A 22,732-nucleotide genomic window follows, 5' to 3' on the forward strand; every position below is an offset into this window, starting at 1 on the left:
CTCCATCCCCAGACACGTTAACAGACTTTTCCAGTAGCTGAACTGACCGCGAATGCAAAGTCAGGCAAAGTAATCATTAAAAACCGTTTGCTTTTAAAACAAGTTTTATATTTTAAAAGGTAAACTCACCTGAGGTCCCTTCCATGGGGTCAGAGTCTTGGGTACTGGCTTGGGAGGCTTGGGAGGGTACTTCAGTCAGGGTGAGAAAAAGATCCTGGCTGTTGGGGAGAACGGAGTGCTGTGTGCTCTCTGCAAGCTCATCCTCATCCTCCTCCTCCTCCTCTCCCCCATCGGCAGAATCCTCAGGCGTCGCTGATGAGACTATCCCCGACCCAGAATCCACTATCACAGGTGGGGTAGTGGTGGCAGCCCCCCCTAGAATTGCATGCAGCTCGGCGTAGAAGCGGCATGTCCGCGGCTCTGACCTGGAGCGACCGTTTGCCTCCTTTGTTTTTTGATAGGCTTGTCTGAGCTCCTTGACTTTCACGCGGCACTGCTCGGAGTCCCTATTGTGGCCTCTCTCCATCATGCCCTTGGAGATTTTTTCAAAAGTTTTTGCATTTCGTCTTTTAGAACGAAGTTCTGCAAGCACTGAATCCTCTCCCCATACAGCGATCAGATCCAGTACCTCCCTCACGGTCCATGCTGGTGCTCTTTTTCGATTATCAGCCTGCATGGTTACCTGTGCTGATGAGCTATCTGTGGTCACCTGTGCTCTCCACGCTGGGCAAACAGGAAATGAAATTCAAATGTTCGCGGGGCTTTTCCTGTCTACCTGGTCAGTGCATCCGAGTTTACATTGCTGTCCAGAGCGGTCACAATGATGCACTGTGGGATAGCTCCCGGAGGCCAATACCATCGAATTGTGGCCACACTATCCCTAATTCGAAATGTTAAAATCGATTTTGGCGCTACTCCGCTCGTCGGGGTGGAGTACAGAAATCGATTTAAAGGGCCCTTTACATCGAAATAAATAGTGTCGTTGTGTGGACGGTTGCAGGGTAAATTCGAATTAAAGCTGATAAATCCGAATTAAAGTCGTAGTGTAGACCAGGCCTAACACGGCTGCTACTCTGAAACCTTTCAGTTTTAAGTTACTAGATCCCCTCCAGAGGAAGACTCACCAGGCTGCAGCAGCCAGCTGTGGGAGCCTGCAGGAAGGGTCAGAACAGGGATAGGAAGAGACACTAAGACCCAGGGGTGCCCCAAATTTTCGGGTGCCCTTTGCAGCCGCGTATGCTGCATATGCCTAAGGACGGCCCTGCACATGGGCCTTCAGTCAGGACTGACAAGCTCTCCCACAATACACCGTGAATTCTAGGGTGGCTTCAGTTAGCAAGGTAGTTAGAACCAAAGGACAAGCTCCTAGAAATCCTAGCGCCAAACACACAACTACAGCTCCCATGTGGACACAGATATGGGGTATGGGTTGTGTGCAGCTCAGCAATATGGACTTTTACAGGTGGACTTGACTAACATGTGCACATGCCTACAAGCCAGGATGGGAGCACACACTGCAGTGTAGACATGCCCTCAGTTACTGACCCGACTGGCTGCTAGTGTTCTTCTGGGTCACAGAGGCTAGTGACAGACAAGCTGCACAATCCTAAAGCCAAGGAAATTGGCTAGTTCTGCTCCATCTCTGCTCTCAGTTGCTATTACCGTCCAAACACACCACCCCACCCCCAGGTTTATAGATACTATGCACAAGAGCCTCTGCAGGAACATGGGAAACCTCCAGTGTCTTAGGATGAGGATGTGTGAGGCTAGGCTGGCCGATGACAGGAGTCCCAGAGGGATATTTCATCCTGTGTCTCAGGGACACAGTCTGAGCTGGGATTCCGTATCCCAGACCCAGAACCAGGGAAGGATTCTCTCCCCAGCAAAGGAAGCCGGTGGGAAAGCGAATATCAGGACCCCTCTATCAGCATCAAAAAATGCCACCTGCCCCACTTCATAGTTTAGAAAAACCCGGATCCTCCTGGGGACCCATTTTAGGACCAATGGGGAGCGAGGGGAGGTGACAGCCAGGTACTGACTCCCCCAATGGCCCACAGCCCAGATCCCCTCCTGAGTTTCAAAAATGATCTCTCCTTTCCGCTTCACAGACTCTCTGGCAACCCCCACGGCCCAGTATTCCCCACCCCCCATCTCCACCTCCCAGTAATGTCTCCCTGAGGTGAAGCCCTCACAGCCCAGCACACAGCGCTCATATTCAAATCTCTCAGGATTGTTGGGCAGATCCTGCCATGTGTCTCTCCGTCTCACACTTTTCCGATCCTCAGACTGGACGAGCTGGGGATGAGCCGTGTCTGGATCGAGAGTCACATTTGCTGGGGAGAGAGAGAGAGAGAGAGAATCAGAGTGTTAGAGGCAGAGCTCAGCCTTGGGGGAGGATTTGATCATGTCAGTGAGATAATCTGCTCCATTTGAGGAATAAATCAGGGAATCTCCTTCCTCCAGGATTTATCAGCTCTGAATGGGGAGCAGCTCTGAGATCACAGCACAGTGCAGGGGAGAGTCACTCCCCTGGCAGAGAAAGGTCAGTGACAGCATGAAAGGATCAGCTGGGGTCAGGCCTGAGACTCAGGATCTTTCCCCTCCCATACACAGGGGATTAGAGACCTTGATATCACAGGGGCTCAGCAAATTATATGACATGAATATTGACACAGTTCCCCTCCCCCTGCAATGCCTCATTCCCAGCATGAGTCCTTTTGTGTCCCAGCTGCTCCCTCTCTGAGATCTGATGTGAGCCTCCTCAGTCAATCATCCCCTGTCCAAATGTTTCAGAGTAGCAGCCGTGTTAGTCTGTATCCGCAAAAAGAAGAACAGGAGTACTTGTGGCACCTTAGAGACTAACAAATTTATTAGAGCATAAGCTTTCGTGGACTACAGCCCACTTCTTCGGATGCATATAGAATGGAACATATATTGAGGAGATATCTCCTCTTCTTTTTGTCCAAATGTTGGATCTCTGACATGCTTCTGCCTCAGACAGAAACAGGCCACATGGTGCGAGGATTTGACATGCCCCAGATTTCATGCTCAGTACCAGGTCCTGTTTCTCTCAAGGACGGCTGCTTTGGGCAACTGCACTCAGCCTCCTATTCTTTCCTACCAACTTCCAAATCGCTCATAATCCCACCCTTCCCTTCCCTTCCCCACCCATTGCTTCTCTACTGCTCACTCAGGCCTGGTCTATACTACCCGCCTGAATCGGCGGGTAGAAATCGACCTCTCGGGGATCGATTTATCGCGTCCCGTTGGGACGCGACAATCGATCCCCGAATCGGCGCTCTAACTCCACCAGCGGAGGTGGTAGTAAGCGCCGCCGACAAAAAGCGGCAGAAGTCGATTTTGCCGCCGTCCTCACAACGGGGTAAGTCGGCTGTAATACGTCGAATTCAGCTACGCTATTCACGTAGCTGAATTTGCGTATCTTAAATCGACTCCCCGCTGTAGTGTAGATGTACCCTCAGGCTCATGTGCAAGAAGCAGGACCTTCCTTCCTAATATTTTATTTCCTCACTTACCTCCGGCCCCTCTCGCTGTAATTCTAGTCTACACTTTTCCCATTCTCCATCATAATGCTACCTAGTCACCAGACACAGAATTCAGTTTGCTTCTCATCCGCAGAGCATGGCTCTGTCCCTCTCCCAGGCAGTGAGGGCTGAAGAAGAGTGAGGAGGAGACATGAGCAGGAGCAGGAAAGCGATTGACGGCAGACAGGGCAGGCCTTGGCTTTGGGGTAGAATCTGAGGAGATGCATGCCCCACTGGCTCTGTACAATGACTGGGAGGTGCTCTCAGAAAACTCTGCAGGGGGTAGTGCACATGCAGGCAGAGGAGGGGGAGGAGCTGTGATCCTATCTGGATGCATTGTGTTCTGGCAGGACATAAGCATAAAACCTGCCTCACATCACGATGTACAGTGACATACAGGATGCTTTAGAAGTCTGCCCTGAATTACCCACTGCAACCATCAAGGAGAAGGTGCAACATTTTCTTACAGAAGGTGGGATTGGAGATTGATACAGTATGCTTTTTGATTACCTTTTTCCATAGGGGCAGCAAGTTTTCTCCAGCCTGCAAGCAACCGCATAATCAGAGATGAGAATTCACTTGAGCAAATACTATAGGAGTCAACAATGTACAGAATGACACACTGAGGGAAAATACATCTAGAATTTTTCCCAGAAGTTTACTATAAATTAAAACAAAGAATCAGAAACTCACCTAGAGTGTGTAAAAGCTTCTCTCTCAGAGGCTACACATTTAACAGATTATTTTATAATATATCAGGGTCCATTATTTATGTAACTATCAAGAAGTTACAATCAGATTTTCCCCACTGACACATTAGAATTATGATATAAAATACCTGGTAAGAAAAGCCTGAGCTTGTTCCCACCAAGGTCAATGAAAAATCTCCCATTTCCTTTAGGGGGAGAAGACTAGAACGAATATATGCAGTGAGCTTGCAAAGAGCAATGCACGTGCTTAACTTTACAGATCTGAGTAGTTTCACTGAGTTCAGTAAGTTCTACGCATACATACAGCAAATCGAATCTGAAAACTAGTGAAAATTTTTGAATTAAGTGTTTTTCTTGAAAAATTGTCTTTTTCAGAAACATTTTCTTCAAAAAAGTATCATTTTTTAATTTTAATTTTCTTTTTATGACAAAGATTCACTTTCCACTTCTTTTCTGTGCTATTTCTCAGTATTGTCACGATGAAAGTTAAATCTGACAGCTCATTTCTTTTTAAATCCCTATTTTTTATTTTGTTTATTTTGTGTGAAATTGATCAGCCTTAGCTCTAGTCCACATTTTTTAAAACTTAAAATGAAAAAAACAAAAACAACCCCCCTAAACAAACAAATAATCAGAAAAACAACCTTGCCCCCCCCAGCCAAATCCAATCAACCAAGTGAAAAAGCTAAACAAACAACAGCACCAACCACAACAACAAAACATACTTATCAGGATACAACTGTACAAAAAGTAGAAAGAAGCAAAATGAGACTTACCAAGTTCAGCAGTAAGTATCCCTAAAAATGTAGAGAAACAAATATTTGTTATTAGTCAAAGCTTCTACCCCATGAAACATAGTTAAAGGGCTGTATTCTTTATGTACAAAATTCACTATGGATAAGGAGGGCAGTATCTGAGTGCTGGGCAGAGAGATCATAGAATATCAGAGATGGAAGGGACCTCAGGAGGTCAGCTAGTCCAATCCCCTGCTCAAAGCAGGACCAATCCCCAACTTTTCCCCCCCCAATCCCTAAATGGCCCCCTCAAGAATTGAACTCACAACCCTGGGTTTAGCAGACCAATGCTCAAACCACTGAGCTATCCCTCCCCCAAGAAAGCAGCTTTTCACCCCAGATGGGACATGAACCTACAATCTCTGGCTTAGGAGGCCAATGCCTTATCCATAGAGATGTTACAATTGATGATATTTAGCTCTGAGGACTCAAAAATTTCTTGGTTTTAAAACATGAAAGTTGCAAAGATTTTTTTTCCTCTCTGAAACAGATGCATTTATTTACTTACCTACAATGGGGTATTTCTATAGGGCCCAGGACTCTAGTGCCCAGGTGCTCTGCATTTCGTTAGCAAAAAGATTTAAGTAATGATACAGGGCCAGCCCTAGACTTTGCAGAGTCTCATTTGATGGGAGCAGAGGCAGACATAAGTGACCTTCAGAGACCTGGGAAGAGGATAGCTGGCAGCCTGAGCAGGCTACAGAGCTAAGGTTATGGTTTGGGTTTCTGGTTTCTCCTCCCTCCTATTCTGTCCCTCTATCAAGACAAATACCTATCATGATCTTCATTCAGGGCAAAATTATAACTTGCACAACAGACTCACACAGGGGAGTAAGTACATAAGTAAGGATGGACAGGTGGGTCAGATTAGGCTGTATTAGAAAAAGGAAAAACTTACCAAGGTCTCTTTGGTGGTCACCTAGGTAACAAAGAGTCAGAAAGAAAGATACACTAATTAAAAGTGTTTCTCTTACAGGGTGAAATTAACCCCAGCCTCCCATTATACAGCCTATCCAACACAACATTCATTTGCCCATTTTACAGGCAAATTATAGAGGTCTAGGGAGACCACAGGCAGGACACAGAGCACCTTTGAAGCCTCTCAGTGGCCACTGTATATTGGCTTTGATCTGAGCTGCACACTCTGCCCATCTCCTACATGGAATCTATGAAATCCTGGGCCTGGTGACTTCTCTCCCATCTGAAGATGTGAGACTTGTCATGTGACAGTTATAAAGAAGAACAGAATCATTTTCTATTTCATTGACCCCATAATGTTATTATAAGGCGAACAGAGCTATCCCTAAAGCACCTCAGTCTCTGTCTCCATTTCTCCCTGCACTTCACTGTCCAACTTCTGCAAAAGTCCCTCCCTAGCCCCAGTTTCTGGCTTGCTGCACAGATTTAAAGAACATATAGCCACACACCCCCACCTCTTTCTCAACAGTTGCTAATGTTATGCTTAAAGGTATTAATGGGATTTTGATCCAAAGAGAATCATGGACCTTGTTAAAACAAAGCATCTTCCTTCATGGAGTTTCCACTCTGTATGCATCCGAAGAAGTGGGCTGTAGTCAACGAAAGCTTATGCTCTAATAAATTTGTTAGTCTCTAAGGTGCCACAAGTTCTTTTTGCGGATACAGACTAACACGGCTGCTACTCTGAAACCTGTAAACTTTGGGGTTTGCATAAATTCATCAGTGTGACCAAGGGCTGTGTTTGAGTTAGGTGAAAGCTGTGCACAGATATTTAATAACTGATGAGACTTTGATGGGTTTCACATCCCTAGCACAAAGATGAAAAGTTTTCACTTTTCTCTTCTCTTGTGTGTCCCATGGCTGTACATTAGATTGTCAGTACTCAAATAAATGTGAGGGCTCAGTTGGTGTAAATCAGTGAAGCTCCTTTGCAAGGCAATTTCTGTACAAAACCATTATTTTTTGTTGCTTCTACATTTTTCATGTTACTTTTTGGCTTCTCAGATTTAGTCTTATTGCATTATTAGAAGAAAATCTCACTATTTTCCCCTCTAATGTTTACCTTTTATTTTAAATAGATAAATAGTGAGGCCAATGAAACCAGCCAGCCCCACCAGGATCACCCACAGAGCCACCATCCATGGATTCGTCATTGGGAAAAAGGCATCTGTAAAAGAAAACCGCAGGGGAACTCACATCACTCTGTAAGTAGGGGCAAAAATCAAACGATTCCACATCATATAAAGCTACTCCCAGAAGGAAAGATCTAAAACAAAGATGGAAATAACAGCCCTGTCTGCAATGCACAGAGCACCAGAAACCTATATTACAAGAGACTCCAACCAACACAGTCATCAGTTCATGGACCAGTGTATGAAACAGCCTGGTTTAATTCACTGCTGTTGTTGCAATGAGTGGCAACCTTGTCCAATGCTTAAAGCGCTGGATTGAAATTCAGGAGACTGGATTATGTTCTCTGCTCTGCTGGTGCCCTGCAGTATGAGCTTTACCATGTCATTTCCTCTCTTTTGCTTCATTTCCTCTTCAGTCTTTTGTCTGTTTTGTTTATTTAGTTTAGAACTATCACTGTTTGTTTGTACAATGCTCAACACACTGGGGTTGCAATCTCCATTGAAGCATCTAGTGTAGTACGGCCACTAATAACGGCAATGATCACAGGTCAGAGTATTCAGGACTAAATTCACTGATCAGAGTGGAGTTTGGCCATGGGGGGAGCAATGCTTTCAATATTCAAATACATTCAGAAATTGCTAGGTTGTTTCCCCCAAAAAATCTCTGAATGAATCATAATCACAATTCATCCAAACTTCTTTTGCAGGAAGCTATCCATTGTGTCTGATTCTTCTGTTTAAATCTCAGGTCAAAATCTCCAAACTTCTTCCTGTAAATGTCTCCAAGCTGCAACCTTCCTTTTCTGGCCACACCACTTCTAGTTCAAGCCCTGACCATTTTATGCCTTTACTGTTGATTATTGTAATCTCCTCCTACGTGACTTCAGTGCCCCGCCACCACCCAAATCAAATCACTACAAGATATTGCTGCTGAGATCATCTTCCTGATTCATGACTGACTGTGTCATCCCCCTCTTTATATCCCTCTATTGGTTCCCCCATCTTCCTCCCCTATTCAAACAAAAACCTCTTGTCTTCACTTACCAGCCCTCCTCTGTTTATCCCCACCCTACCTATCCACCCTAGGGTATCATCATAAGGTCAACTCTGGCTTTCGCTTCACCAATTTTGCCAACTTTGATTTGTCAGTTCTCTGCTCCTCAACAATCTCTTTCACACAAGCTGTTCCCATGAGTGGGAAAAATTCTCAGATAAAATCCATAAACCAACCATCTTGTCCTCCGAGTCCCTTCTCAAAACTCATGCCTGCCACGACACAACCTGATAATTGCTGAGCAGGCGGTGAGCTGTGATCACTGCTCTTTGCAATTAATGATTCAAAAACAATAGATGGTGGAGTGAAATCTTGATGTCAGGGAAGTCAATGGGAGTTTTGCCAGTGACTTCAATAAGTTCAGGATTTCACCTAGGGTGGGGAATGTGGGAATCTTGGGAAAGAGTTAAAGATTTAATCCTGGGTGGGTGATATAGTATTTTAGAATCCTATATTTATTTGAGCGTGGGGAAGATCCTTGAATATTGTCTACTATAATTTCCTTTACTGTTGATTTCTATACATTTAAAGATTTGAATAGGATTCTCAAAATCAGCTATGTCAAAGATTGCAAGTGGATTGTAATACATTTTCAGATATGTCAATTACCCCATGTTTTTGTAGTAAAAAAGTAAAGTAACTAGCCTGGTTTAATTATTCTGCAGCCTGTACAGTATAGGTGGGATCTTCAAAAGTGTCTGAATGATTTAGGAGGACAAGTCTTATCGACTTTCAAGGCACTTTTGAAAATCCCACCATTAGTTTGTTTCTTTTGTGTTTTTTTAATATCATACTCTAGCCTTCACTGATATTGATACATTCTAATATTGTTAACCAATTTGTTATCTTTTTGCTGTTGCTGTTCACAGTGTGTGGTTTTGGTGGTAACTAACCCGATATATAGAACAATGTTGATTCCTTTTGATGGTTGGTATGAGTGTTCCTGACTACACAGGACAAGTTCTGGTGTGAATTCTCTGTAATAATGATGGAATTTTCTATTTCAAACAGCTCATTGACTTCTTGGGAATTTGTTCCAGAGAGTGATGGTAAATGCTGTCCACTGGGATCTCTCCACAGCACCTCAGGCTCTGGGTACCACCCAGATGATCGACACACCAACCGGATTCCGCCTTCCTGATAATCCTCAACAGAGATGTGAGGAGCAGAGCCTGAAGCTAGAGAAAATGAATAAATCTGTGTTAATTTATGCACATGTTCAACATGGAGGATAAACATTTAAACTTTCCTTTTATTCCCTATACTCATGGACTCTGGAAAGTATATGAATAGGAAATTGTAATTATTTCATGGAGGGGGAAGGTGTGACGTTCCTCTGGTGTTATCTGGACCAGTGATCTGCTAGGTCACTCCAATCCTCGACTCTGGGAACCAGCCTTACCCTGCTCTGCTGTGATAACCCCCACTCCTGGGCTGTTCAGGCACAGCCTCTGGCATGTAAGATGCTCCTTGGATTGTGCAACTGAATGACACTGGCCAGTATCTCCAGTCCCAGACACAACCCTAGGAAACTCTTGCAGTTATGCCCACTGGACGCTGCAAGCTTATATGAGTTCGTCAATTTAACAAAGAAATTGATATGTATCAGGCTTGTTATCCCAAGAGGAGTCTCTGACATGCTTCAAACCAAAAGCACTGCTTCAGGTAGAATAAACAAATAAATTTATTAAACTATAAAGATATAATCACTTAAAATCTAAGTCAAAGAACAAGAAGTCGGATTTGGTCAAATGAAATAAAAGCAAAACGCATTCTAAGCTGATCTTAACACTTTCAATGCCTTTACAAACTGAGATGCTTCTCACCACAGGCTGGCTGGTTGCCCTTCAGCCAGGCTCTCCCCTTTGATCAGCGCTTCAGTCACTTGGTGGTGATGTCTGTAGATGGAGGTGGAAGAGAGAGGAAGAGCATGGCAAACGTCTCTCCCTTTTATCATGTTCTTTCTTCCCTCTTGGCTTTGTCCCCACCCCCTTCAGGGCCAGGTGAGCATTACCTCATCGTAGTCCCTGACTGACAAAAGGAAGGGGGGGTGACTCTTCTCGAGAGTCCAACAGATCCTTTGTTGCTGCCTAAGCCATTGTCCTTTTTTCCTGTGAGGCTGGGCTGGGTTTGTCCCATACATGCCCTGATGAGGTGTGAACTGCCCCTCTGTTCCTGGAGAATTTTGCCTGGGCTTGTTTTAAGCCATGAGGACACATTTTCAGCCACATAACTATATACTTGAAACTACAACCTATAACATTACTATATTGACAATTCTCAGTGCATCATGAGCCTTCTGAAGATACCCAACATGACAAACTTTGCATTGGATACCAAACAATCATATTATAAGGATGAACATGGGGGTGCAGGGTGTTCCCCCGAGGTACAGAGTGTCACACCTGCCCCCTTAGTTTACTGAAAGAGGGTTAGTCACTGACTATCTAGAAGGCAGTGCTCCCGGGGTCCTTTTTCCTGGACAGGGCATCTGTTACCAGTTTTCCCTTCCCTTTATGTGTATAATTTCCATGTCAAAATCCAGCAGGATCAGGCTCCAGCGCAGAAATTTGGAGTTTGTGCCTTTCGTTCTGTTTAGCCATACCAAGGGTGAATGCTCTGTCAGGATCCTAAACTTTCTATTAAAGAGATAGGGCCTCAACTGTTTAACTGCCCATGCCATAGCATAACATTCTTTTTCAATGACAGAGTAATTTTATTCCATTGGTGACAGTTTTTTACTCAAGAAGGCGATTGGGTGTTTTTTGTTACCTTCCCCTGTCTGCATCAGTACAGCACCCACACCGATGTCAGAAGCATCTATACATAGCTCAAACATTTTTTCAAAGTCAGGACTGGCTAGTACAGGTTTTCCAGACAAAATTGTCTTTATCTTATCAAAACCCTTTTGGCATGCTTCTGACCAAACCAGCTTATTGGGTTGGTGCTTTTTACACAAGTTTGTGATTGGGGATACAATGTTACGGAACCCACACACAAACCTCCTGTAGTAGTTTGCCAGACCGATGAATGATTGGACCTGTCTTTTAGTTTGGGGCAGAGGCCAATTTACAATGGCTTTCACTTTAAGGGGATCAGAGGATATCTGTCCCCCTCCAACCCAATGTCCCAAATAAGGGACTCTGGCTGCTCCTATTTTGCACTTAAAGGGTTTTGTGGTTAGACCAGCCTCCTTGAGTTTGGCCAGCACAATTCCCAAGTGTTTTTTATGATCGTCCCATGATTCACTGAACACCACTATGTCATCTATATATGCCCTTGCAAAATTTTGTAAGCCATTTAACACTTTGTTGACCAGCCTCTGGAATGTCGCACCAACATTGACCAAACCAAAAGGTAACATTGTGAATTCATAGAGGCTTATTGTGACGTTATTGATATAATCTGGGACCATATAGATCATTGTTGCAACCAAGGTCCTGTAGTGGCACGCAAATCTTGTATAAAGGGGGTCAAATGGGGTGTCTAAGACAAGGTTATGGTTTACTGGTTATGATTATGCTGTCTATATATGTGTGTATCAATTTTGTAGTTGAAGTTATAAATATTGGCTCTATACTGTCTGTATTTCAAATTTATGCTATGCTGCTTGGTGACATCCCAGACAAACTGGTGTTAGCTCTGCCTAGCCTGCTTGATGGCCCATTAAGGACCATCAGCTATACAATGGACCCATTGAGAGAAGGCAAATATGCCTTGAGACTCAGCAAAGTATGCAGGAACTTGCCCATGTGACGCTAGACTCCATTTTGCTGTAATTTTCCACAGTAAGAACAAAGAGGTGTTCTTACATCTGGAAAAGACTATATAAGGCTACTGCCTCATCTCCATCTTGTCTTCAATCCTGCTTCATACCTCTGGAGGAACTTTGCTACAAGCTGAAGCTTTGAACAAAGGACTGAGGACCCATCCCAGCGGGGGGATGTATTCCAGAGACTTGATTTGAACCTGCAGTTTATTCCATCGCTGCTGCAAGCCTGAACCAAGAACTTTGCCATTACTGTATGTAATTGATTCCATTTAACCAATTCTAACTCTCATCTCTATCTTTTTCCTTTTATGAATAAACCTTTAGATTTTAGATTCTAAAGGATTGGCAACAGCGTGATTTGTGGGTAAGATCTGATTTGTATATTGACCTGGGTCTGGGGCTTGGTCCTTTGGGATCAGGAGAACCTTTTTCTTTTACTGGGGTATTGGTTTTCATAACCATTTGTCCCCATAACGAGTGGTACTGGTGGGGTAATACTGGGAAACTGGAGTGTCTAAGGAGATTGCTTGTGAGACTTGCGGTTAGCCAGTGGGGTGAGACCGAAGTCCTCTTAGTCTGGCTGGTTTGGTTTGCCTTAGAGGTGGAAAAACCCCCAGCCTTGGGCTGTAACTGCCCTGTTTGAGCAATTTGTCCTGAGTTGGCACTCTCAGTTGGGTTCCGCCAGAACCGCATTGTCACACTTATGTCAGTGAAAAAAGGGGATTTTTTCTGTGCATTCTCATCCAGAGGGATTTGCCAGTAACCCCCGAGTTAGAATAGTAAATATGGCAGGCGACCAGCTTGGCTAAACAGTGAAATCCTTGCTGATCTTAAACGCAAAAAAGAAGCTTACAAGAAGTGGAAGATTGGACAAATGACCAGGGAGGAGTATAAAAATATTGCTCAGGCATGCAGGAGTGAAATCAGGAAGGCCAAATCACACTTGGAGTGGCAGCTAGCAAGAGATGTTAAGAGTAACAAGAAGGGTTTCTTCAGGTATGTTAGCAACAAGAAGAAAGTCAAGGAAAGTGTGGGCCCCTTACTGAATGAGGGAGGCAACCTAGTGACAGAGGATGTGGAAAAAGCTAATGTACTCAATGATTTTTTTGCCTCTGTCTTCACGAACAAGGTCAGCTCCCAGACTGCTGCACTGGGCAGCACAGTATGGGGAGAAGGTGACCAGCCCTCTGTGGAGAAAGAAGTGGTTCAGGACTATTTAGAAAAACTGGATGTGCACAAGTCCATGGGGCCGGATGCGCTGCATCCGAGGGTGCTAAAAGAGTTGGCGGATGAGATTGCAGAGCCTTTAGCCATTATTTTTGAAAAATCATGGCGATGGGGGGGAGGTCCCGGATGACTGGAAAAAGGCTAATGTAGTGCCCATCTTTAAAAAAGGGAAGAAGGAGGATCCGGGGAACTATAGGCCAGTCAGCCTCACCTCAGTCCCTGGAAAAATCATGGAGCAGGTCCTCAAGGAATCAATTATGAAACACTTAGAGGAGAGGAAAGTGATCAGGAACAGTCAGCATGGATTCACCAAGGGGAAGTCGTGCCTGACTAACCTAATTGCCTTCTATGATGAGATAACTGGTTCTGTGGATGAGGGGAAAGCAGTGGATGTGTTATTCCTTGACTTTAGCAAAGCTTTTGATACGGTCTCCCACAGTATTCTTGCCGGCAAGTTAAAGAAGTAAGGGCTGGATGAATGGACTGTAAGGTGGATAGAAAGCTGGCTAAATCGTCGGGTTCAACGGGTAGTGATCAATGGCTCTATGTTTAGTTGGCAGCTGGTTTTGAGCAGAGTACCCCAAGGGTCGGTCCTGGGGCCGGTTTTGTTTAACATCTTTATTAATGATCTGGAGGATGGTGTGGACTGCACTCTCAGCAAGTCTGCAGATGACACTAAACTGGGAGGCGTGGTAGATACACTGGAGGGTAGGGATCGGATACAGAGGGACCTAGACAAATTAGAGGATTGGGCCAAAAAAACCCTGATGAGGTTCAACAAGGACAAGTGCAGAATCCTGCACTTAGGACGGAAGATCCCATGCACAGCTACAGACTAGGGACCGAATGGCTAGGTAGCAGTTCTGCAGAAAAGGACCTAGGGGGTCACAGTAGACGAGAAGCTGGATATGAGTCAACAGTGTGCTCTTGTTGCCAAGAAGGCTAACGGCATTTTGGGCTGTATAAGTAGGGGCACTGCCAGCAGATCGAGGAATGTGATCGTTCCCCTTTATTCGACATTGGTGAGGCCTCATCTGGAGTACTGTGTCCAGTTTTGGGCCCCACACTACAAGAAGGATGTGGAAAAATTGGAAAGAGTCCAGCGGAGGGCAACAAAAATGATTACGGGTCTGGAGCACATGACTTATGAGGAGAGGCTGAGGGAACTGGGATTGTTTAGTCTCCAGAAGAGAAGAATGAGGGGGGATTTGATAGCTGCTTTCAACTACCTGAGGGGGGGTTACAAAGAGGATGGAGCTCGGCTGTTCTCAGTGGTGGCTGATGACAGAACAAGGAGCAATGGTCTCAAATTGCAGTGGGAGAGGTCTAGGTTGGATATTAGGAAACACTATTTCACTAGGAGGGTGGTGAAGCACTGGAATGCATTACCTAGGGAGGTGGTGGAATCTCCTTCCTTGGAGGTTTTTAAGGCCCGGCTTGACAAAGCCCTGGCTGGGATGATTTAGTTGGGAATTGGTCCTGCTTTGAGCAGGGGGTTAGACTAGATGACCTCCTGAGGTCCGTTCCAACCCTGATATTCTATGATTCTATGAGATCAAAGGTGCTGAGGTATTTGGCTTTGCTCAGTATATCGAGCATGTCATCAATCCTAGGCACACGGTATGCATCTGGTACTGTAACAGCATTAAGCTTTCTATAATCAACACAAAATCTTAGTGTTGTCCTTTTTAGGGACCAAGACCACAGGGGATGCCCAAGAGCTGTCAGACTCACAGGTCCAACATATTGTGTATCTCTATGAATTTGTTCTTGTACCTAGCCAGTGGCCCTGTAAGGCCTGGAAGGGGGTGGTTGTGTCCCTACTGTAAGGATTTTGTGGTTTAGCATGTGTGTTTTTCCTGGCTTGTTGGAAAACACCTCACTGTATCCTTGTAGCACAGATAACACCTCCCTACTTTCAGCTGGTGTCAACTTGTTGCAGATCTCAATGCTTTCCATAGTTGAACCATCTTGGCATTCAGCCTTCAAATCAATGAGTGGATGTGCCTCAGCTTCCCCTTCCACACAACAGATCATGTTTACTATGGCCTCTCTGTTGTGATAGGCTTTCAGCCTGTTCACATGCACAAGCTGTCGGACAGCATCATCAAGGGGCTCTTTAACTTGATACGTGTCCTCAGTTGCCACTTCTATTACCTCGAAGGGTCCCTCCCAAGAGTTTTGCATTTTATACTTTTTTGCAGGGCCTAATACCATTACCAAATCCCCTATTTCAAAAGTGCGCTTACAAGTATTTTTATCATACCATGCCTTTTGCCTGGATTGACTGTCTTGGAGATTGGTTTGAACGATTTCCATCATGCCTTTTCACTCTTTTCTAAACCTCTGAACATATTCAGTTACTGATTCTTCTTTTACCTCAGTGTTTCCCTCCTGGGAATCTTTAATGAGAACGAGGGGTCCCCTCACTTTTCTTCCATACAAAAGATCAAATGGGGAAAAACGTGTGGATTCTTAGGGTACCTCCCTGTAAGCATACAACAGAAATGGTAATAACTCATTCCAATATTGCCCCCTCTTCTTAGTGTACACCCCTAGCATGGATTTTAGAGTCCCATTGAACCTTTCCACTAAACCATTGGCAGCGCCGGCTCCAGGGTTTTGGCCGCCCCAAGCAGCCAAACAAAAACAAACAAAAAACAAAACAAAAAAGCCGTGATCGTGATCTGCGGTGGCAATTTGGCGGGAGGTCCTTCACTCCGAGCTGGAGTGAGGGACCGTCCGCTGAATTGCCGCCGAACAGCTGAACGTGCCGCCCCTCTCTGGAGTGGCTGCCCCAAGCACCTGCTTGGTAAGCTGGTGCCTGGAGCCGGCCCTGACCATTGGCCTGTGGATGATATGGTGCAGTTTTAAGTTGTTTTGTCCCACACAACTTCCACAGTTCATTGAAAATTTGTGACATGAAATTTGACCCTCAAGCAGATACAATTTCTTTAGGGAAACCCACTCTGCTAAATATAGTGAGAAGGGCCCTCACCATAGTCTCAGCTTCAATATTAGACAGAGCAACTGCCTCAGGATACCAGGTGGCAAAATCCATTATCACTAAGATATAGCTGTTCCCTCTCTGGGTAGGATGCTGCATAGGGTCCACGATGTCCATTGCTATCCTTAGGAATGCCTCCTGTATCACAGGCAAGGGACGTAGAGGAACTTTCTGGGGTCCTACAGGCCTTTTCCTTGCCTGGCACAATACACGAGACCTGCAATAATCTTTTACGTCATTTTGTATTCCTGGGGAGTAGAAATTCTTCTTCAGCCTGTCATAGGTTCTTTGTACCCCCAAATGACCAGCAAAAAGACCATCATGCACTAGCTGCATTAAGTCCCCACAGCATTGGCTGGGTAGAACCAACTGTTTAAAGGGCTGCCCAGGGCTTTTGTTTTTTCCCCACAGGAGCCTCTCTATATAACTTCCTGCCTGTTTCAAAAAACTTCTCCCCGTTCTCCCTCCCTGGGATTCCCTCTAGAACATACTTCCTTATGCTTTCTAGAGTGGGGTCAGTCTTTTGCTCAGCTGCAAAATCATGGCAGCTAGCATCTGGGACAGCATCCTCAGTCACAGACAACATTTCCCCCGCCCTTGGCCCTGAGGGCATGCTGTGCTCCTTGAGCATGGGGGAGCACATCCCAGCCCCTCCCCTATCCGAAAGCAGAATGCTGCTTTCTGCTGCAGGGGAATCAAGGAGACTTTCCCCGTTCCCCTCAGCCGTTTCTGGGGCTTCAACCCCTCCCTTCAGGGACCCAATACAATATTACTTCTTGCTACGAGTCACCACACTAATGGTCTTAGACTTGTGGAAGAAATCATTACCCACTAACATGTCAGCCGGGATGCCTTCCATTACCCCCACAACCAGATCGCTTTTCAAACCTTCCCACATCATGTATTTTAGCTAGTGGTACGAGGAACCTGGTTTCACCCACCCCCACAATTCCTGCCATTTGGCCAGGTAATATACTAGTCTTTGGGACCACACTCTGCTTAATCAGAGAGATCTGGACCCCTGTATCCTTCCGCCCCAAGTATTCCCTGCCATTAATTTTGACAGCTTTAATATGCTCCATATCTGGTTCACTGGGGCCAGTCCCCACAAAACTTGCTAGGTAAGTTGTGGGAGTTCCTGCCTGGTTCCCCTCTGGGGCCTCTGTATCGAGGACAACCACACTAACATGGGCTGGTAGGGGCTTACTTTCTCTCAGCTTGGGATATCTGTTCTTTAGGTGCTCTGTGGAATTACAGTTGTAGCACCTTCTGGGTTCCTCTGTTTTGCTGGGAGGTTTAGATAGGAGTTACCAGTAGAGGGATGTTTTTGGGTAAGAGAATGTTTAGGCTCCCAGCCCCTTTCTCTCTTCCCAGGGGCAAAATGTGATCCTCCCTTCCCACCAGTTTTAAACCCCCCTTTCTCTGGCTTGCCCTCAATAGACGCCTGAGCCTGTTCAAAGGCATCAGCTAAAAAAGCCATCTCATCCACAGACTTTACATCTTTTTCCCATAGACACTGCTTTACATCAGCCTTACATATGCCTAGGAAATGCTCTTGAGCAACAAGAGCCAACATTCCCTCAAAACTTGCCACCTCTTTACCCCTCACCCATTTTCCCAACAAATCTTTCATTTTGTTTACATATTCCCAATTACTCATCCCAATATCCCTTTTAAAATTCCTAAATTTAATTCTATATGTTTTGGGGGCAATCTGAAAAGTTCGCAAAAAAGAGTATCTTTAAATTTACAATAGCCTAAAGCATCTTCAATAGGCATTCCATTGAATACATTTTGAGCTTTACCACTTAATTTCGCAATCAGGGTAGGAACTCTCTTATCTGGGATTTCATGCATTACACACAGCCTTTCAAAGGTAGTCAGATATTCAGCAATATAATCCTCTTCACTGTATGCAGGACATAAGTGTTCCCACTTGTGGACTTTTGGAGTCTTGGGAGTTGCTGGGGTCAGAGGCCTCTGGTTCTGCTTCTCTAGCAGGTCCAGATGGTGTTTTCTCTGTCTCTCTCTTTCTCTTTTTTCTCTCTTTTTTTCTTTTATCTCCAGTTCTTTCAGTTGCAACAATCTCTGGTGCTCACTCTCCTTTTCTGCAGCCTGGAGCCTAAAAAGCTCCAACCTCGCAATCGCTTCACTGCTTTCACTCATTTTCATGCTTTTCTGTTGCTACTTCCCTTTCCCGAAATAAGCAAACAGAAAATAACAAAATTGTGACCTCCTCCTGACTGTTCTTAGGCACTGCAGTTAAGACTCACTTAAAAATCACAAATATTAGTGCTTAAAGTGTGAACTCCACATGAGTAACAAGCCACACATACACCCTGCTCGCTGCGTCACTGTGACGTTCCCCTGGTGTTATGTGGACCGGTGATCTGCTAGGTCACTCCAATCCTCGACTCTGGGAGCCAGCCTTACCCTCCTCTTCTGTGATAACCCCCACTCCTGGGCTGTTCAGGCACAGCCTCTGGCATGTAAGATGCTCCTTGGATTGTGCAACCGAATGACACTAGCCAATATCTCTGGTCCCAGACACAACCCTAGGAACCTCCATCTTGCAGTGTCCAGTTACACCTGCTGGACGCTGCAAGCTTATATGAGTTCGTCAATTTAACAAAGAAATTGATATGTACCAGGCTTGTTATCCCAAGGGAAGTCTCTGACATGCTTCAAACCAAATGCACTGCTTCAGGTAGAATAAACAAACACATTTATTAACTATAAAGATTGACTTATAATCACTTAAAATCTAAGAACAACAAGTCAGATTTGGTCAAATGAAATAAAAGCAAAACGCATTCTAAGCTGATCTTAACACTTTCAATGCCCTTACAAACTTAGATGATTCTCACCACAGGCTGGCTGGTTGCCCTTCAGCCAGGCTCTCCCCTTTGATCAGCATTTCAGTCACTTGGGGGTGATGTCTGTAGATGGAGGTGGAAGAGAGAGGAAGAGCATGGCAAACGTCTCTCTCTTTTATCATGTTCTTTCTTCTCTCTTGGCTTTGCTCCCCCGCTTCAGGGTCAGGTGAGCATTACCTCATCATAGTCCCTGACTAACCACGGGAATGGGGGTGACTCACTGGAAAGTCCAACAGATCCTTTGTTGCTGCCTAAGCCAGTGTCCTTTGTTCCTGTGAGGCTGGGCTGGGTTTGTCCCATCCATGCACTGATGAGAGGTGAACTGTCCCTCTGTTCCTGGAGAGTTTTGCCTGAGCTTGTTTTAAGCCATGAGGACACATTTTCAGCCTCATAACTATAAACATGGAACTACAACCTATAACATTACTATAACATCATGATAAAACAATGCTCAATGCATCATAAGCCTTCTGAAGACACCCGACATGACAAAGTTTGCATTGGATACCACACAATCATATTATAAGGATGAACATGGGGTGCAGGGTGTTCCCCCAAGGTTCAGAGTGTCACAGAAGGGAAACCTTTTTCCTTCATTATTGTTCCATCCCAGAATCTACACAAGGCAAAACATTGGATTTCAGGATGACATGAACTCCTTTAGCTGGTAACTGATCCTAGCACTAACAGATAAGAAAAAGATTGAGAAAAATAAACCTTATATTTCAAATGTACCTTCAAGTGATATATCTCATCTTTTATCAGATTCGGTCTGCTCTAGCTGGCCCTATGGGTATTGTGTCAGAGAAGAAGAGAAAAATCTGTCCATTTCTGGTCAAGTTTAACCCGTAGCTCAGTATGTGTGGCTGCTCCTAAGCCCCCTCTTGAGTGGTGAAAAGCAGTGGAGGAGGCTTTCACAGGAGGAATTGTTCTTCCTTTTCAAAATTTTAGCAGCCTTCACCAGAATGAAAGGAGATAGCACCAGAGTGACCAGGAGTCAGGAGAACACTAGCCACTCATTTTTAGTTGTGGAGTAACTAGTGCAAAGATGGTCAAAACATTTTCTGATTAAATATTTTTAAATAAAAATATACTATTTCATCAAAGCTGAAATCTTTCATAGAGCATTGGAGACATATCGATTTCAGCGAAATTTTTAACAGGAAGGTCTCTGAGGTCCAGGGTGGACTCTAGTCACTTCCAGAGAGGGAGAGAGAATGAGATGAGCAGAACAAAAATCTGCCCTTTTTGACTGGAAGATGGAAGTTTCAACACAATTCTCTATCACAAAAATATTTCCATTTCCATTACAATGTGGAACAAAACAAATTTTGAACCCTCAAAAGTTGTCACAAAAAGGCATTGTTGTTCTTTGGCCAGCTACATTAGAGCTTCTTACTTATGGAAGAGGTGTGCGTTCCTGGCCAGCATGTGGCTGACTAGTTTATATAATAAACTCCCAGTTAAATCCAGATGGTGCAAGTCTGTCCAGCTACAGAGGATGTTCATGATTATTATAAAGTCCACTTCATGGTGCTTGGATAAGTAGATTTGCTTACAGGCTGATAACCTCAGTAAATTAAATGTCAGTTCTGGGCATTAGATTTTATCTATGTGGATCTAGGAAATCAAATTTTATTTCTTTTATTCTCTTCCACCCACCCCCTTAAAACAGGAAAATACTTAGAATACTGTTGGTGAAGAGGGTGCAGTAATTCAGGAACCACTTATCCAATTTACTTAACCTTTGGATGAAGAATTCTTCCTTGCAAAAAACTTGGAGAAAATTATGAAAAGCACCCAAATGACATAGGAACTTAAATGTCATTTACAAAAAAGTGACACACTGACTCGTAGAAATATACGGTTGGAAGGGAACTCAAAAGGTTGTCTAGTCCAGCGGTTCTCAACTGGGGGTCTGTGGCCCCCTGGGGTTCTGCAAGCAGGTTTCATGGGGTCCACCAAGCAAGGGATTGATTTGCTGGGGCCCAGGGCAGAAAGCAAAGTCCAAGCTCTGCAGTGCAGGACTGAACCCTGAGCCCGAGCCCTGCAAAGCCGGAGCAAATTAGCTTTGCAGGGCCCCCTGTGGCGTGGGGCCCTGATCAATTGCCCTGCTTGCTACCCCCTAACACCGGCTCTGGCTTTTAATGCAGAAAAACAGTGGTTGTGGCACAGCTGGGCTGTGAAGTTTCTATAGCATGTTGGCGGGGGGAGGAGGAGGCTCAGAAAGAAAAAGGTTGAGAACCTTTGATCTAGTCCATCCACCCACACTGAAACAAGATTAAGTACTCCTAGGCCATCCCAGACTGGTGTCTGTATAACCTGTTCTTAAAAAAAAAAAAAAAAAAAAAGCTACAGTGACATGAATTCCATGACCTGCCAAGGTTACCTGTTTCAGTGTTTATCTATTCTCATAGTTAGAAAGATTTTCCTAATATGTAGCCTAAATCTTTTTTTCACTGCAGCATCACACTCTTGGATCCATATTGAATTTGTGATCCACTATAACATCCACATCCTTTTCTGAAGTATTGCTGCCCTGACAGTTATTCTCATATTGTATTTGTGCATTTAATTTTTCCTAAAGTGGAGTTCTTTGCACATATTTTTACTGAATTTCATGTTGTTGATTTCAGACCAATTCTCCAATTTATCAAGTTCATTTTGAATTCTAATCCTGCCCTGGAAAGGGCTTGCACCTTTCCCAGCTTGGTAACATCTGCAGATTTTATAAGTGTACTTTCTATTCCATCATCTAAGTCGATAATGACAATATTGAATAGTACTGGACCGAGAAATGACCTAGTTTAATAGCAAACAATTGATAACTACTCTTTGGGTACAGTTTTTCAACCAGGTTGTGTACCCGCCTTCTAACAATTTCATCCAAACCATATTTCCTAGTTTGCTTATGAGAATATCATGTGGGACAGTGCCAAAAACCTTGCAAAAATTAAGATATATCAGATCTACTGCTTCTCCCAAAATGCTACTGACCTGCCACATTTAGTTCCAATAGGGCTTCTTCATAATCAATACCATCTTGAACAAAACAGCTGTACTGTCCTTCATCAGAAGGTCTGATATTGAAAATTCTCAAGGCAACACTCCCACTGGTGAGACCATCTTTCAAGAGCTCTGTCCTCTGCTGATATTCTGGCATCTGCTGCCCATACTGGTCCTTTCCATTACTATAGCGATGAACAAATGGAGAGAGCTGGGACCGGAACCATCTCACCTCCATGTTCTCAGCGCTCAGCCTGGGGGACAGGTGACAGGGTAACACAAACTCTTCTCCCACAGTGGCAGTGACAGGCTGCTCAGGTCCAACCACTTTGAAATGAGCTGAGAAATGTACCAGGATACAAGAAAGATAAACTTGGAGAAAGCATGGGAAATTCATTTACATTTCTTTATCAATACACACAAACAACAGGGTACATTTCATGTATTTTATATTCCATGGAGCATGAAATTGTATATGGAGTTTACAAGAAATAATACATTTGCACAACTGTAAATTATTGTTATACCAGATGTAGAGTGAAACCTCATTGAAGCTAGTGGGTGTAATAGCCACCTTTCATTCAGGATAAATGTTAGAAGCCATGAAGCTCCTCTATGGAGTAAAGTAGC

At 44.4% G+C, this 22,732-nt stretch overlaps 1 protein-coding gene across 1 annotated transcript; it reads right to left on the reverse strand.

Moving 5' to 3' along the window:
- Positions 1-1,815: 1,815 nt before the first annotated feature.
- Positions 1,816-22,441, reverse strand: LOC117887184 (butyrophilin subfamily 1 member A1-like). Its single transcript, XM_034789514.1, has 4 exons — positions 22,094-22,441; positions 9,108-9,392; positions 7,085-7,195; positions 1,816-2,366 (listed from the first exon to the last, which is right to left on the reverse strand). Exons 1-4 carry the CDS (start codon positions 22,338-22,340, stop codon positions 1,816-1,818), a joined length of 1,194 nt encoding a protein of 397 aa, XP_034645405.1. The 5' UTR covers positions 22,341-22,441.
- Between the last annotated feature and the right edge of the window lie 291 nt (positions 22,442-22,732).

Source organism: Trachemys scripta, chromosome 14, assembly GCF_013100865.1.
Source record: "Trachemys scripta elegans isolate TJP31775 chromosome 14, CAS_Tse_1.0, whole genome shotgun sequence".
In the NCBI taxonomy this organism is placed as follows: Eukaryota; Metazoa; Chordata; order Testudines; family Emydidae; genus Trachemys; species Trachemys scripta.